Source organism: Neovison vison, chromosome 2 (assembly GCF_020171115.1).
Source record: "Neovison vison isolate M4711 chromosome 2, ASM_NN_V1, whole genome shotgun sequence".
In the NCBI taxonomy this organism is placed as follows: Eukaryota; Metazoa; Chordata; class Mammalia; order Carnivora; family Mustelidae; genus Neogale; species Neogale vison.
The window spans coordinates 48,606,527-48,623,860 of record NC_058092.1 but is presented as its reverse complement, the minus strand read 5'-3'; the positions used below and the strand labels follow the sequence as shown (position 1 = coordinate 48,623,860).

Below are 17,334 nucleotides of genomic sequence, written 5' to 3'. Positions count from 1 at the left end.
CGGTGCACCAACTCCTGCCCCGACCCAGTGTTTCATATCCCCAATAACCCTCGGTATCACTGATCTTCTTAATTCTAGCCAACATGGTGGGTGTGAGGTGCTCTCATATCATGGTTCTAATTTGGACTTTCTTAATGACTAATGAGGTGGAGAAACGTTTCACATTTTATTGTTCATCTGCCTATCCTCGTCACTGCAAAGCCATCCAAATAAGTTTTGCCCTCCTCCTGTCAGCATGGAAGGAAATGGATTTTTTTTGTTTGCATTTTAAAAATTTTATTATTATCATTTTTTATTTATTATTTTTTTTTAGTAGAAATTCCTCCTATACGTCTTATGGATATAGGTCCTTTGTTATATGTATTGCAAATAGCATTTTTCATTTTGTGGCTCCCATTTTCCCCCTTTCATGGCATCTTTTGATGAAAGAACTTCCTGGTTTTAATGTAGTCCAATTTATCAACCCTTTTCTTTATGGTTGTGCTTATACTGATGTCCTATTAAAGAAATACCTCCTCATCCTAAAGTCATAAAGGACTTCTCCCAAATACTGCCTTTTAGAAACTTCTTATTTTACATTTCATATGAGGCCTATAATCCATTTGGAATTCAATTTTTCCTGTATCGGCATCTGACACAGCCACCGTCTTTTTCTCACTGTTCAGTCTCTTTCTAATTTTTTAATCTTTCCCTCTTTTCCCTTCCTAGTGGTTCTGCCTTGGGCCCAACATTCAACACCTCTTACCTCAATGCTCTCCTATCCTGAGCCAGTAGATCTGTGGTCTCTAGAGTCTCTACTTAAAAGCTATTACCTTAAGGATAAAAATCCAACTCTTTAAGATGGCATTCAAGGCTCTTGGAACCCTGGTCCCCACACATACCTCCCACCTGTCTGTTTCCACATGCACACTCTGGATAACAGCCCTCAGTACTGTGCAGCCCAAACAGATATCCTCATGCTTCTGGATTTTAGCACACGCTATCTCCATCTGCCTCCCTCTCCCCTCTCCCCATCATCCCTGCCTGCCCCATACCTACTTTACCCATCTGATAAATTCCTTTCTTCTCTCTCCTATTTGTCTTTCAAATCAAATCAATATCATTCCTGAAAGAGACATCTTCCCGATCTACTCGGGTAAAATGAGTTTAGACTCCTGGAATATTCCATGCATGTTTCTATCAAACAGTTCCCACACCACATTGTGACCGTTTACTTGTCTGTTTCTACAACTAGAATGTGAGCACCTTGAGGGCAGGGACTTAGATTTGTTCATACGTCTATCTCTACTTCCTAGACCAGTGCCTGCCAGTTAGTGAGGGTGTGTTACCTGCTGGCTGAAGGTAGAAAAAAAGAGACTATATTTTCACCACCAGTTATTATTTCTTACTGCCAATCTACTGTATTTTACCAAAATTTTAAGTCAGCAGTGCTGGGTGACAGCTCAGAACAGTCCCTGGACTTTCCTATAGAACGCGGACTCTGAGACAAGTGTTTTCTAAACTTTGGGAGGTCTTGTGTTTTGCTTATTTAACGTTAGGATCCACAGCTCTGCTTTAAATGGATGAGTTCACTGCATACCTCCACCAAAAATAAGGGACTTTAATGAATGCCCAGTTTAGAAATCAGATGAATTACTGACTTGAAATTAATAAGTTATTACCTTCTTGCAAACACAAGAGAAAATGTATTTCAAATAAAGAAGTCACTTTCATGCATTTAATTTAATAATCGCTAGAAGTCATACAAAGAGAATCCAAAAGTTTCCGTAACTCTTGCCTAATCAACGTATTCAGAAAAAAAAGAAGTTGTCAAATTCCCTGTCTTTTCAAATTCCCTGTCCTCCCTTCAAGGCCCACGCCACACCCCTATTCCGGGTTACCCCTTCTCTACCGCTCTTTCGTCTTCCCTAACTACTGTGTATTGAACTACATAAAGCACTGCTGGAAATGACTTGGGTAAAACTCCCTTCAATGGCTCGCCAATGCCTGGAGGAAGAGGGAGGAGCACAAACTTTTCAACATGGCGGTCAAGGACGGCCATCGTGCCTACTTCCTTCATGTTGGTAGCCTCGTATTCCAGGAATCCCTTAGGGACACCAGAAATTTCAACCCAACTGCAAAGCTTCATCATTTCCCAAGCCCTTATCCCCACATTTATGTTACACTGTTCATTCATTAGACTCTATATTTCATTGCTTCCAGTGGAGATAAATACCTATGGTCTTGTGCTCAGTTCAAAGCTACTCCTCTGTGAAAGTAAAGGAAATGCCATTACAAATGGAGTTGGGCAGCCCTGCGGAGGGTAGCTCTCACACATGTGCTGCTCACTACAGCTGGCAACACCAGCAGAAAGATGGAGGAGAAGAATGATCTTGCAAGGGAAGCCATTTTTCACACAGGAATTTCATCTCCCGCTTATAAGAAAAAGGAAGAGATCCCTCCCTGCCCCAGCAACAACTCACTAGCCACCACTTACAGTCACTGAGAAACCGCACCTCGAACTCTTATTCTTCTCCAGTGAACTTTTGTTCAAAAACAACCCTCCCCAATTGCCTCCTTCCTGCTACAAACATGAGCTTCTCTCCTTTGTTCTCCAGACATGTCAAGGGTTCGCCATAGTTAGCTCGTCCCAAGCTGCAACTCCTCTGACATTCCCGAATAAACTCATTCTGCTAGTTAGATAACCGGCTGTTTTATTTTTAAGGCTGACACCTCCCACTTCCCTGGAGGAGCACGGTACCTGATTCTCGGGGGTTATCATTGTGAGCTGTGTGACCTGGAGCAAGCTGCGGGAGTTGACATCAAGATTACACATGGAGATGATCCAGCACCTGGTTCTGGCACACTGAGGTCATTCAATGAATACTAGCATCTTTGTCCTTCCCCTGTCTTACTGTTTCAACTGAGAGATTTCCTCCTTTTTCAAATCCGTGTATAACCTGGTCCACATCTATTGTTAAATCACTGTCTTCACCATAGTTACTAGTATCGTGCTCAGCATGTTGTTGATAAACAAGCCCATTAACTACTGTATATAATCATTCATTTAATGAGTGAAATGCCGGGGTCTGAAGTTACAAAGACGAACAGACTGCTTTGCCCACAAGAAGCTCACAGTCTAAGTGGGGCAGAGAGTAATGCAACCATGTCTTCAATCATTTCAGTGTTATTGTTTGTGTGTTACCTGTGCTGGTGGACAGGCACAGGGGGAAGAACAGACAGGCCACACGCATCAGACTGGGCAATCATGTCACACCATAGTCACGCAGACAACTCATGAACAAGAGCCACATTATTCGGGCATATTTAATATATTTCACAGAGTTGACTTGTATGGGTATTTCTTTACAACTTTCAGCTGTGAGAGGCCTGAATCTAGAAGGCATGCAGTTTCTGCTCCTATGACCAGTTCTTATGGGGGAGGCCCCCTGTGGGCTTTACAGTGGGGGAGCGACAGGTTGGTACACTTTTAACTCCCGAAACTAAATTCCGCCCAGGGGCTTGCAGTAATACAACTCCATGACCCAATCCATCCTACTTACACCAAATCTAAGAGCTGAGGCTTTCCCTAGACCTGTGCATTAGATGCAAAAATTTTCCATGTTTCCTGTGTTTTGAAAAATTTTTTAAATATTATCTATGGCTAACTCAGTTAACACAGGCTTGGGGAAAGCTTTACGATGATAAGACCTGAAGTTGGACAGACCAGGTTCTCAAAATTCTGCCAGACTTGCTGCCTGAGCCTAGGTTAAGTCTCATTTTTGGCTTTATACATCAGGGGTAAGAATGTACACAGCTGCAAGCTTTTGTCGCATCCATACCATGTACTGCCTCGGTGAACACTTGGGTATTGTGTGGCTTGGGAGAAGTGTCCCAGACGCAAGAGCTCTTCATTGTTCTGCTTTTGAAAAAAAATTTTATAAAATATACACTTTCCATTAGCCTGGGTTTAATTTTGCTCCTCTTGGACTATACACAGACAACTTTTGATGGTAACCAACTAGACTTTAGGCTACCCCTCATGCTATCTTTTAAGATACCAGTGGTAAAGCACATCAGGCTTATGGGAGGATACACTCCCAGGGACACCCGGCACTGGTTGTGGGGAAATCTGCATTCTAACTAGTTCTTGGGGCAACTCTGCTTACTCACGCTTGAAAAGTAAACAAGGATAGAAGTCAGATAGTTTTTAAAAACACCTACAAATCATTCTAAGTTTAAATTAAATTAAAATACTTTTTTGTGGATTAACTGCATCATGAATTCAACTTATGAATGATTGGAAATAATCTAAAGAACCCATTCTTTCATGACATTTCTCCATTTTCCATTCTCCATCTCCTATAAACAGTATTTGCTAAAATGGGAACAGAGAAGTGGTGTGCGAAAGTCTGTCTTGCCACCAACAGAATGAGGATGGAACATTTTGAAGTATGGGCACAGAATTCCTTAGGGCTCTGGGAGAATTTCCCCCAGTTCCGACTTCAGTGAGTACACACAAACTCTGCACATTCTCTGTCTGGATCTGAAGCCAGAGAAGAGAGAGCCATGTGAAGAGAAAGGACTAGAGATAAAATTCCTTGCACAAAAGACACTGGCAGAGATCAGAGGAGGTAGGAGACAGTGAAAAGGAGCCCTGCCTGGCCTTGGACCCGGAGGATGAGGGAACAATCAGCTGGAGATGGGTAAGTCAGAGATGGGGAATCAAGTTTCCCCTCCAGCTACGATGCCGCAGGTTGTTTAAGGGAAGTTGCAAGGTGGAGTACAAAGTCCTGGCAGGGACTGGGTTATTTCTGAATCCCCAGGGCCTGGCAAAATACCTGCTTAACTCTAATGAAGGGAGCTTTTGCTCTAAGCTTAAAATGAGATGGTATCTTTCTTACTGGACATACCCTCCTTTTGGAGTACCATCCATTGGTATTAAAAACCACAGCTGTACCCCCGAAGGCAAACACAGGCTGCAGGACACCTGACATGGTTTTCAGATGACAGTCAGTGCCGAGGAAGCTTTTTGAATGGATAGGGTTGATCCAACTTCGTTTCAGCATCCCGGCTCCTTGGCTTGGAATTCCAGGACATTTACAACTGAGCTTCTCACTGGGAAGGGCTAAGACTGGATGGGCACCCACCACATGTCAGGAGAATGTGTCTATGCAACCACCCAAGGAGGTACCATCATGATCCCCATTTAGAGAAGAAAAAGCCGAGACACATAGCCATTCCGTAACTTGCTAGTAAGTGGAAAGCTGGGAACTCTGGTGTCCACAGAGTCTGCTTCACGGCTTCTGTCTCCCCACCAGCTGCTGGAGCCCTCCAGAAAAAGGGCTAAGTCATCAGCTGCCATCCCCCATGCCTAGGGCATTACCTTAGGCCAAGCATGGGCCTAACACAGATTTGCCGACTGAATTTGTCTCCACCTTCTTTCTTACGCCATGACATGTCCCCTCACTATACTGAGGTCTGTTTCCCCAATGTTAGCACTCTGGAATAAACTTCAGAACTCTCTGTACTGGTAGCAACTCCTGATACTTTCCATCACTTACATAAATCTTTTCTTTTCTTTTTTTTTAAAAGATTTTATTTATTTATTTGACAGAGATCACAAGTAGGCAGAGAGGCAGGTGGGGGGTGGTGGTGGCAGGAAGCAGGCTCCCTGCCAAGCAGAGAACCCGATGCGGGACTCGATCCCAAAACCCTGGGATAAAAGGGTTGATCTGAGCCAAAGGCAGAGGCTTCAACCCACTGAGCCACCCAGGTGTCCCATAAGTCTTTTCTTTATAACACTTGGCAGTGCCTGATAAACACACACACACACACACACACATACTCACATACAGTGTACACACATATAAGCAGACACACATGAACACTTGTATACCTACATATGTGCAAACACACACAGAGGCACACTTATGAACATGTGCACACAGGTACATACAAACACATGTATGCACAGATGTGTAATAAACACACGTGTGTGCACAGATATGCATGCATGCAACACATAAAAATACACATGCATATGTTTATTTGGGGCTTTAGAAACTCCCCCAGCAGATAAAAGCTCTAGGAGAAGATGAACTTGTCTTTGTTCACTACTGTATCCAACACACCTATAAATGGTACACGACACATAATAGGAAGACATCATGTACATGTTAAATAAAGGAATCAATCTTTAAATCTCTCTTGCCCACTGCTATCATTCATCCTGCAGATCTGTTGAGATCTTATCAATCATAGCTAAATATACACAGTACTGCCACACATTGCTCTAAGTTCTTGGCTGATATGAATTCATTGACTCCTGAAACAACTCTATGACGTAGGTACTATTATTATTTGCATTCCATAGATGGGGAAAGTGAGGCACGGCATGTCAGGTGGCTTCCCAAGGTCACACAGACAGCAAGTGGTACCAGAATTTGCAACAGTCATGTGTTCTTAACTACTATGCTGGGTTTCCTCCAGATCTTTCATTTGCATTGTCTTCTGAAGCCAAATTCTTTTTTTATTTTTTATTTTTTTTTAAGATATATCTATTTATTTTAGAGAGAAAGAGTGAGCATGAGTGGTACGGGCAGAGGGAGAAGGACAGAGAGTCTCATGCAGACTCCACACTGAACATGGAGCCCAACGCAGGGCTCGATCTCACGACCAAGACCTTGACCTCAGCCAAAACCAAGAGTCGAATGCTTAACCAATGGCGCCACCCAGGCATCCCTTCAGAAGACAAATTCTTACATCAGAGTCACAGTCCAGAGGGTGATACAGACTAGAGTCACGCAAAGCATGCTGTTGAATAACGTAACTGGAAGCTACTGCAATTTTTCTATATTTCAAGGACGTTTCCTTCCTAGTTTGTCCAGACATCTACACTGGCCACAGGGTGCCATGAGGCAATCCTCAAGATCCCCCAGGGTGGGGAAATGGAAAATTCTTTTTCTTTGCTCTTTATACTGACTTCTCCAAGTGCCCGGTCAAGAGGAAAGTGGACCGAAGAAAGCAACCAGGACCGCAGGCCTATGCTAAGGACGGAAGCAGCAGCTCAGACGGGAGGCTGCCACTGAGGGTGCTAGCCGGAAAGGTGCATTTTCCCACCAACAGTTGCTGGTGTGCAAGCCCCAAAGTAAACACTGGTGTTCCGAAATGTTATATGGACCAAAGTGCCACGTGGTCAGTTCCTGTGCCATGAAAAACAGTGGGTCTTTGGGGTAAGCCTACTCTTGTCACCAGTGACGCAAGTGTGGTATTAGACACTGGGCCCCCAAGCAAACACTTGGCTAGCAGTCTTCTACCTTGGAACTTGGAATGAGAAGGCCTCCTAACAGGTGGCTGGCAGGGTCAGAGCCTGGGGCTGTGCTCATGTGTGTGCTGTTTTTGTTCCCAAGCTCAGCAAAAGAAAACAGCAACTCATCTTTTTAGCCATCTATTAATACTGAATATTAGTATTAATATTGCTGGAGTTAATGAGTCAGTAGAGATTTGCTTACAACTGGGGGCTCTGGGCGCGGGCCCTCCTGCTGGGTCAAGACACTCTGCTCCGTTTACTAGGCAGCACTTGCTCCCTTGTTTGATGCAAAGGCTACACCAAAGCCAATGCGAAGTCACAGGAAGAAACCCACAGATCAGGGTCTGGGCCTCAGATCCAACCCTTTCTGGTCCTGTAACCTTAAGCAAATCCCTTCACTTCCAGGGTGACCATTTGCAAAATGGGTAAAGGAGGCAAAAATAGGGGTACCTGGTTGGCTCCGTTGGTTAAGCAACTGCCTTTGACTCAGGTCATGGTCCCGGAGTCCTGGGATCGAGTCCTGCATCAGGCCCCCTGTTCAGCAGGGAGTCTGCTTCTCCCTCTGACCCTCCCCCTCTCCTGTCCTCTCTCTCATTCTCTCTCTCTCAAATAAATAAGTAAAATATTAATAAAAAAAGGAGACAAAAATACCAGGTGGTGGTTTCCAAATGACAAGCTACCCCACAGAGGAGATTAATTTCGACATTAATCAACAAAGTTAACAAAATTAATACCCTCTTGAATATTACTGATCTCACCAGGATGCAGTCAAAAAATGACCAGGCTGGTCTAGTAAAAGCCTGGTCTTATTCCCCATGACCACAGAGTCCTGGAAACCTGTGCTGCTTTAAGTATTCATTATTAAGTCACGTTCCCATTCTGGGCCTCAACTCTCTCACCCACAAAATGGATCTAGAGATACACCTGCCCGGCAGAAGGTTAAACAGAAGCCCTATCTTCTGTTACAGATATCTATGTCGGTATAGGCGCAGGCTACCATAAGGAAGCCAGGGCAGGCAGGAGAAAGCTCTGAGTCAGAAGGCCTTGGACCTAGAACCCAACTCCATCATTTATTAAAATGTCCCCTTGAGCAAGTTATGGCATTCTGATCTCCTTACGCTAAAATCAGCAAATAGTGGTAGCTCCCAGGGAGGCTGGGGGCCGATGGCACTATTAAAGTGGCCAGTGCCACACTCGGCACAGAGTAGCTGTTCATTAAGTGGTGGGCGAAATAAAAATAACTACTTTGAGGTCTTCACAAGGAACCTGAATACCAGGTGCTTTTATTATTACCAGGTTTTGACGGAGACTTAGTGCAGATTGTGACAGCCAAACAAAGCAGCTTGTTCATGTGTGGCTGAGAACGGGTTTACTTATTTAAAAGCTCCCCCCGCCCACAAGACTGACTGTGGCATTAAGTGGGACAGAATGTGTAAAATGGAACAGTATTTACACATGTACCACAGTACACATACACACACGGACACACACACATGTATACAAGCACATGCAAACATGTGCGATGCATATACAATGGTCTACGGTTGTACACACACAGATACACACTCATACTGTGTGAAAACACTCTTCTTCTCCTGGTCTAGTAAGAGCCCCCCACACGTGGAATGATTCCCCTTCCCTAATTTGGAGATAGCGCAGCCTAACAAGGGAAGAGGCGCTGGCAGACGAATGAGGAGGCCTGTTTCTAGCTTCAAGTCTGACAGTGACTGGCCAGGCTAACCGGGGATGACTCACGGGTCTTCTGGGCCTCAGCTTTCTCATTTGCAAAGTGAAGAATCTGAGATAGAAGATGTCTGAGTAATCTTTCAGTTCGAAGCCTGTGATCACTCATTACTGAGCAGAGCAGGTGTCATCACACTGATGATGGTACCGTTTCTGAGCAGGGCACAAGGGGGTGGGACAGGGAGGGCTGGCCGTGGCCCCAAGGCCCCACATCCTCTCCACTTTCTGACCACAGATGAAAAGACTTGTCTCCCTGCTGAGGCCAGCACTTCCCAGTCCAGAGAAACCCAGCACTCCAAGAGAGCCTGGGGGCCTGGGGACAGGAACCCCAAGCTCTCCCTCCCTTCAGCTCCCCTAGTCCCTCACCATGGTGCCTGCAGCTTCTAAGGTCCCAGGCAGTGGTGGCTCTCATTAACACAAACCTCAACTTAAAACAATAAACCTGGAACCCACATTACCACGTTCTGCCCCCACCCCAGCTAGGATTCACATCCGGAGACTCCAGGAGCTGCCCTTGCTCTCTCTGCTCAGGCACTGACACCGCTGTTCTCCTTCCAGATTCCCCAGCATGGCTGTGTCTGCTCTTCATTCCCCTCCATTTCTTACAGACCACCTGCCTCTCTGGACCCACCTTCCCTTCCCCATTGGATATGTTTCCTCCTGCCCGGCTCCTCCGCACACCTCTGGTTTTGTCTGATCTGTCTACTTGGCAGCACCCAGGGACATCTTCTGTCTCCTAACCAGTTTTCCAGGTCCCACCTGATGTTTAGGCTTGAAATCTGTGGGCGGTGGGGTGGGTGGGCAGGGCGTAGGAATCTGGGTTTTTCAAACTCTCCTCCCCCAAAATAAAACAAAACAAAACAAAACAAAATAAAATAAAGGCTCTCCCCGGTCCGATTCAGCAATCTTTGTGTTTGATCTTTCAAAATCATCTCATGGCTATTATGTTCATCGATTCAGTGTTGACTGAGGACAGACTCTATGGGTTGTAGGTTGGACAGGCAGAAAAAGGTGAGCAAGATTTCGGGGGGAACACTGAAATAGAGGCAAAGTGTTGCGGGTGGGGAGGGATTCGTTTTTTTCTAGGAGCAAGGTCAACTTTGGAGGAAGTAACATTTAGACTGAGTGCTGACACCTGAGTAAGCCAGTCCAGGTGACGAGGAGAGGCCTCTGCAAACAGAGCAGACAGCAAGAGGGAAAGAGGCAAAGGGGTGGAAGGTACGTGGTGTGCAGACAGAGGAGGACGGGAGGTCTGGTGAGGCCTGCCTCTCAGTGAGACACACGGGGACGAATCCTTTTGTCCCTCTGCTCTTTGCTCCCACTTTCGTCTTCTTACCTCCCAGTTATTTTCACCTAAAAGTTAAATGCATAAAGTACATGTTGACAACGTACTAATCTATTAGCCAAACCCTTACTTTGGACTGCTTTTTGGCTTCCATAGAAATAAGCTGGTGCAGAGAAATGCTCTCAGTGAGGGCGCTGGGTCTACAGCGGGCCTCTCGTCCTCAGCCCTTACTGATGTCGGAGGCGGTGTCACTCTTTGCCGTGGCCTGTCCTGAGTGCTGCCGGGTGTTAGCACCGTTCCGGTCCTCCAGCCGCCACACGCCAGTCTGACAGCCAAAAACTCTCCAGACATGGCCCCGTGGCCCCTGCAGTGGAGGTAGGGTTAAAAATCACCCCAGGTTGAGAACCACCGGTCTAGACAAACAGAAGGTGAGCTGTGGAGTCAAACGCAGACCTTGCCCAGATCTTGCCATGACATGAGTTATGTGGTTACGGAAGTGTTCCGCCTCTGGCCTTCAATGTCTTCATGTACAAGATGGGACATAACCTCTCCGGAGTAGGATACTTGTGAGGGACAAGAGATAGAGCAGGTAAAGGGTCAGGCCGAGCACTTGGCACAGAGGGCAAGGAAGAACGGTCCTAATGGCAGCAGTGCCAATAAGAGTAGTGGCTCTGCTACTTGTTTTTATTAATCATGCTGATGTCATCCTTGCTGGAGTGATTATTAAGAAGAAAGCCTAACTGAAGCTAAACAGTTACAATGATTAAATAAGTTCTGTTTTACCAAGATGCCCTAACAGGGTAAGAAATGCTGTGCTTACATTGCCAGACACCATGTCCTCTAGGGATCCTTTTAATTCTTCAAGTCTTGATTTGGGGCATATTCTATATTTTTCTGAAGCTCGCCACACTTGGTACATATAATTATTACTGTTTATTGAATGCTTACTTTTTCTATTAGACCATAAATGCCCAGAAGTCTAATTTTCTCTCAGATTCACCTAATACGCCTATCAACTAGTAGCTGGTTGTCAATAGATATTTACTGAAATCATTTTGGTACTATTTGTTACTTGGGAAAATGGTATTAAGAGTCAAATTCAAGAGTAGACTGGATCCCATCTTAATAGATACGCCATTCCATATGGCACAGGAATTAGAATGTGAGCTCTTGAATCAGAAGGCATGGATTTAAATGACTTACCACTTACTAACTGTGTGGCTTTGGGCAAGTCAGGTCGTCTTTGTGAGCCTCATTGTTTCATTTAATAAATGGGAGCAAAATAATAGAATGTATAAAGTTGTGCTGAGAATCAACACTGCTCCTAGACGACTGATTGTGGCCAGAGGGGCAGCTGACAAGTTTTACTGCTCACTGGAACAAACTAGGTTTTTCTAGGAGGGCATGGACCAGAAGCCCTTTTTATCAAACTGGTTAAACCAATTCTTCTGCTATTGAGAGAAAAAAATAAGAATGGAAAAAAAGAAGGGAGGGAAAGAGCGAGGGAGAATTTCAAATATCCTCATTCTGGTATGACTCTGAAACTCAGATGAACAATTTATGCCAATTCAACACCTGACAAAGAATCCAGTATCTGGAAGCAAAGAGCAATGCTAAACCCAGGCACAAAGTCTGCTGTTAGCCAACACCTGCTAACATGATGGGACCCAAGAACACCAATTTCCAGACATCCAGGAGCGGATCAGGGACTGCCCAAACCCAACTTTTGCTACTTGGAGAACTGAGCTAGCGTACACCTACTGTGTAGGGATAACTGCCTCTGTAATGAGAAGTTACTCTCTCTCAGTGTTGTAGCATCTGTCCCTCGTGGAGGGGATGCACTCATTCCTTCCATTCACTGAGTCACTAAACATGCATGTGTTAAGGGTCCTCTATGGGCAAAGCCCTGTGCAGGCTGCCGTGATAGAAGGATGAAATGACACAGTACTCTCTCTCAAAGAGCTGTCAACTAGTAAATGAGACCAAGATGTACACACAAGACTGGGTGACATGCACAGTAAAAGGGAAGCAAGTCCAAGATACACGGGAACAGGGAAAGGAGTGCTCAAGTCAGCTCGAGGGAGTCAGGGAAGGCTCCCAGAGGAGGTGGCACCAGAGTCAAGATTTGAGGGATAATCAAGAGGTTGTCTGATAAATTTAGAACGAGAGCCTGAGGCAGAAATCGGGTTGTTATTGCCTTTCAGGACAGCTGGGGTGCTGGAGCCAAGAACAGACCTGGAACAAAGTTAATACTATTTTTATAAGCTAGAAAAATATCAGCAGCAGGAGCCCTGGCCAGAACCGCCCCCACAAAGAGCAAACAAAGCTACTCCTATCTCCTGGCTGTCTGCTGGAGAACTTACTAACCAGCACCTTGAGAACAACATGTTCTTTAATCTTTGATTTTTATTCCCACAAAGTCCTTCCTCTTCTTTTTCTAGAATTGGAAAAAGCATGGCTTGAATTTTACTTACCTCTTGGATCTTTATCCTCCTGTCCCTGGCTCCCTTAGACTCCCTTAGCCCAGGGAGATTTCTCCAAAGCAGAGTGCCGACCTCTCCTACCAGTCAGAATGCAGGGTCCAAGGTAGGTCATGCCGGGTCAGCACCCAAAGGGACTGTGACTGTCAGGGCCTGTTGGCGGGAGGCTTGCACAGCCTCCAGTTCTGACCTCCAGAGCTGGATTCTGAACCTGACATTCAGCAATTTCTGAGCATGGAGTTCATCTACCCATTTCTTGAGATTGCTTCTGGCCTCCACCGAAACACTATCTAAAGCAGTGAATCCTGCATTCTGTTACCAAGTGCCAGACAAGGACAGTTAGGGCACATTTGGGGAAGGCACACAGAGTCCAGAAGCCTGAGGTTCTTCTCCAACTGTCCACCCAAAGAGAAGACAGTTCTCCTAGTACACTTCTCACTACGGTAGTAATTCGGAGAACTTTCAATGTGAAAGCTCTTACTTTGCATCAGGTATTATGATTCCAGAGTGAGAAAACCAAAGAGAGATGCCTCATAACAACGTGCCTACTATGTGCCAGCTGCTTTACCTACTCACATCACTGGCTCTCTAAACAACCCTGTGTGTGTGTGTGTGTGTGTGTGTGAATATATGTGGTGGGGGGCATTGCTCTCTCTTCTTGCAGAAGAGGAAACACAGGAGTGAAGAGATAAGATATTTGACCCAAGGAACATGGGTAGAGAGAGTAAGAATGTACATCCAGATCTTCAAATTTCACATTCAGAGCCCTTACCATAACATCACAACAGCAGCTGTCTCCAACCAGTATTATGAAGCAACAAACACGCAAGCCAGGAAAGAACCAACAGAATTTTCTCTTCAGAAGGCATGGAGTTTGGTCTGCTCTGTTGACCGCCATAACCCCCAGAGCCCGGACCAGTAACTGGCAAGTCTGCAAGCACTCGGTATGTTTCTTTAGTAACTATGCGGCTGGATGGTGGATGATCTTTCCAAGACCCTCAGGGATTCAGAGGGCACAGGCAGGGTGAGAAGCAAAAGGAAGGCTCTGTTTCAGGCCTCCTCTCTTTCCCAGACACCCTAATCCTGAACTGGCCAAAAGGGGAGAGGAGGAAGTATCAGAAAGTACACAGAAGGACAAAACTTGGTTAAAACTATGATCTTGACTGACTCACAGTTGCCAGAGAAGCCCCTCCCTGTGCCTTCCCAGAAACCGCTAGCGCCTATGCTTAGCCCTTAAAGAATCCAAGGTCCTTATTCTACGTTTCCACGTAAAGAACTTACCTGTGGAAAACACAAGGGAAACTCACTAACTGATGAGCTTAATTAAAAGGAACAAAAAGCCTCAGCCAAAGCCTCAAGGAGTAAAATTCCCATCACCAAATGTCTCTGATCTAAGAAAAAGGCGGTAGTGGGGGGGGGGTGTCCTGTAATAGCCTGGATTCCCCCAGTACAATTCAACCCACACTTTCTGAGTATCTACACCCAGCAAGTGCCCTGTAGGGCACAGCAAGTGCTGGCCCGAACTGAAAAGGCATGCTCTGGTTCGTCCCTTCCGGAGGTCTGGAAAACTGACAAGGAACCAGGAGCCCCGTAGGTGCAGCCCGTCTTTCAGAACACAGTGGTCCAAGCCCAGCACTCGGCACCTGGGTGGGGGCAAGAACACTGAAAAAGCATGATGGAGAAAGATTCCCTGGCCTCAAATGTGGTACAGGATGTCAGGATTACGAAGGGACAGGAAAACTCCCTATCTCTCCAGACCACAAGTTCTCTCTGTGCCTGCTCTCTGAAACCACAATCATGTCATGCTAATCAAAAGCACACACTGCTCACACTAAAAAGGGAGAGAATCACCCTTGTCTCTAACTCAGTATTATCTACCTTTCAACCGACTCACATGCGTTACTGGCTGTTGACAACTTCTCAGGCATGGTGTTAGATCCTGAACATGCAAAGATGAACAAGACAGCCACGTCTGTAGACTGATGAGCACTGGCCTGCTCTGGATGTCTGTGGACTGTGTAGAAGAACCAGACACTGCTTATTATCCCGTTGCTTAAGAAAACATGAACTTCCACTCTCCAGGCTAAGGTCGTTTCACCTTATTCTTGCCTTGATGTGACTGTATTCATTTACTGAATTTATCAAGCACCCACAGGACCCTGATCCAGGGCTCAGTGCAGGTGAGACAAGAATAATAATACAATGCCCTCAAGGAGCTCAGGGTCTGTTAAAAAAGACAAGCAGATAAATCAGTGATTACAATCCGATGTGATCATTTCTCCACTAGGGGTAGATAAAAGTGGTGAAAGAAGTGTAACTTAGAGATTTTTACAGTAAATCTGAGTGTTTTATGGAAGGCTATGCAGAAAAGAAAACCTCTGCTACGAACGAGTCTTCAAGTTAGAGTACAAGGTAGCCAGCGGGAGCAGTAGAGGACCAACCAGTCGGTCTGGGAAGAGAGAAACACACGTGTTTACACAAACTGAGTTCTGGAAGCACAGGTCTTCCTGTGTAAGTCTCTGAAAGTCACCTGCAGCCTCTGATACAAATTATGGGATAGGGTACATTTCCACGTTTCTTTGACTATGATCCATAGTAAGAAATTCACTTTCATTACGGGCCCGTATGCACATGCACTACACATAAAGCATAAACAGAAGTTCCATAAAAACAGTGTTCCCCTTACCGTGTGACACGTACTCTGATGTTTTCTATTGCAGTTGGACCTATTCTGAGAATGCGATGCTCGTGACCAACCACACTGATCACATGAAGCCTTAACCATAATATGAAAAACCAACAACACTGTTACAAAGAAAGGCTAGGGGGAAAAATATGGCTATAGTCGCATGAGAGATATGGAGAATCTGCACGCCCCCCCTCCCAAAAAAAGAACGGAGGAAGAAAGGGAAGGAGGGAAGGAGAGAAGAAGGAAGGAAGGAAGGGAGGGAGGGAGGAAAAAAGAAAAGAAAAACAGCAGTAAGGATATAGAGGAGGAGAGAGTCATCACACTTGACTGTAACCCTTATCTCACTGTCCACTTTCCTATTAAGATTTGGGGAAGAGACACCTTGGTTTGATTTGGTTTCAAATTTGCTGCACCATGTCTAAGACTCAGTTAGCATTTATTGGGTCTTTGAAGTAATGACCACATTTGAATGCCAGATGTGACAGTTACTTAGGAGATGAAATGAAGGCTACACTCAAGGAACTGGATATAGGATGGAAGCCAAAATTATGAAAACAAATCAATTAGACATGTCTGGGTTTTGGAATACCTTTAGAAAAAACATACATAAGTCTACCACCACCATACATGCTAGCTAGAAGTTAACATTTCTTTTTCAAATTTTCAGTTAACCAAAGAACCATCCAGATATTAATTCAGATCCTTTTTCCCCTATTATTCTGTGCGGAGAAATCAGTAAAATTATAAGTAAATTCTCCATTTGATAAAATTCTATAATTCTATCCAAATGCCTAACTGTAAAAGGGCTTTCTGTTCCTGTATCTTGAACCACTTTCCCTTGATCCCTGCTTTAGAAACAGGAAAACAGTGTGTTCGGTTTGGAGGAATATTCCACTCGAACCCAGTGTTGCTCACGCATGCGGAGTGAGCAGTTACCTAGGCCTCCTGCGTGGGCGTCAATCAGCGAAGCTGCCACTGCGATTCCAGCAGGAAGGCCAAGGTCCTTCGCTGCCTCTGGTGTGAGCCCATTTCCAAGAGAAGCTCCAGGAGGCAGCACTTGGTTTCCTGCGTAGACAGGAGGAAAAACAAACATCTGTCAGTTTGAAAAACACAAAAGCAAACGTAAGGCTTTCTTCAGGGAACCTCTCCACTCCCTCCCCTCTCTTCTGCCTTTCCTCAACATCATGAAGATAAAAACCATGCACCACAAACAGTCCTTTTTCCTCATTTGGTGACTTAGGTGTATGTCCTTGGTTCCTATGGGTTATGCTCTGTGGTACTTTATAAAATCAAGAGCTCCGAGGCACCTTTCAAACTGGAGAAAGATTCCATTCACGGGAAATTCCAAAAGATATAAACACAGTGGCCTCTTAAAGACTAGGTTAAAATGGTTAAACTGTTCCAAACAGGCTTCCTAACACAGCAGCAGCTCTACAAGCATTCCCTACACACACGCACTCGTGCATACCGGTCCCTGATGGACACAGTTTCCTAAGGAAGTTGAGAACATTTACTTGTATAGTTGCTTCCTGTCAGAGGATAAGGGGGGGAATTATTCTGTTCCAATAAAAAAAAAATGTCTTCGAAGTTTTTCTCTGGTGAAAAAAAGAGCCCAGTCTAAACCCTGCAAACTTGACAAGGCCGCTACTTGGACAACCACAGAATACAATCTGAATGGTGTTCTTTGGGGTTGTGCAACGCAGCGATCCTGATATTTCAAGTGACCTTGAACTCCTGCAGTCAGTCAGGCTTCCAGTTAAGAATTTATTGATTGTCGGGGCGCCTGGGTGGCTCAGTGGGTTAAGCCGCTGCCTTCGACTCAGGTCATGATCTCAGGGTCCTGGGA

The 17,334-nt window shown here is 45.2% G+C and overlaps 1 protein-coding gene across 3 annotated transcripts in view; it reads right to left on the bottom strand.

Moving 5' to 3' along the window:
* FGGY (FGGY carbohydrate kinase domain containing) overlaps positions 1-17,334 on the bottom strand; it is a 387,944-nt gene that overhangs the window by 186,214 nt on the left and 184,396 nt on the right. For all 3 annotated transcript variants that reach the window (XM_044238342.1, XM_044238340.1, XM_044238341.1), the window contains exon 7: positions 16,425-16,553. In XM_044238342.1, the coding sequence (XP_044094277.1) occupies positions 16,425-16,553 (129 nt within the window). The remainder of the gene's footprint in view (positions 1-16,424; positions 16,554-17,334) is intronic.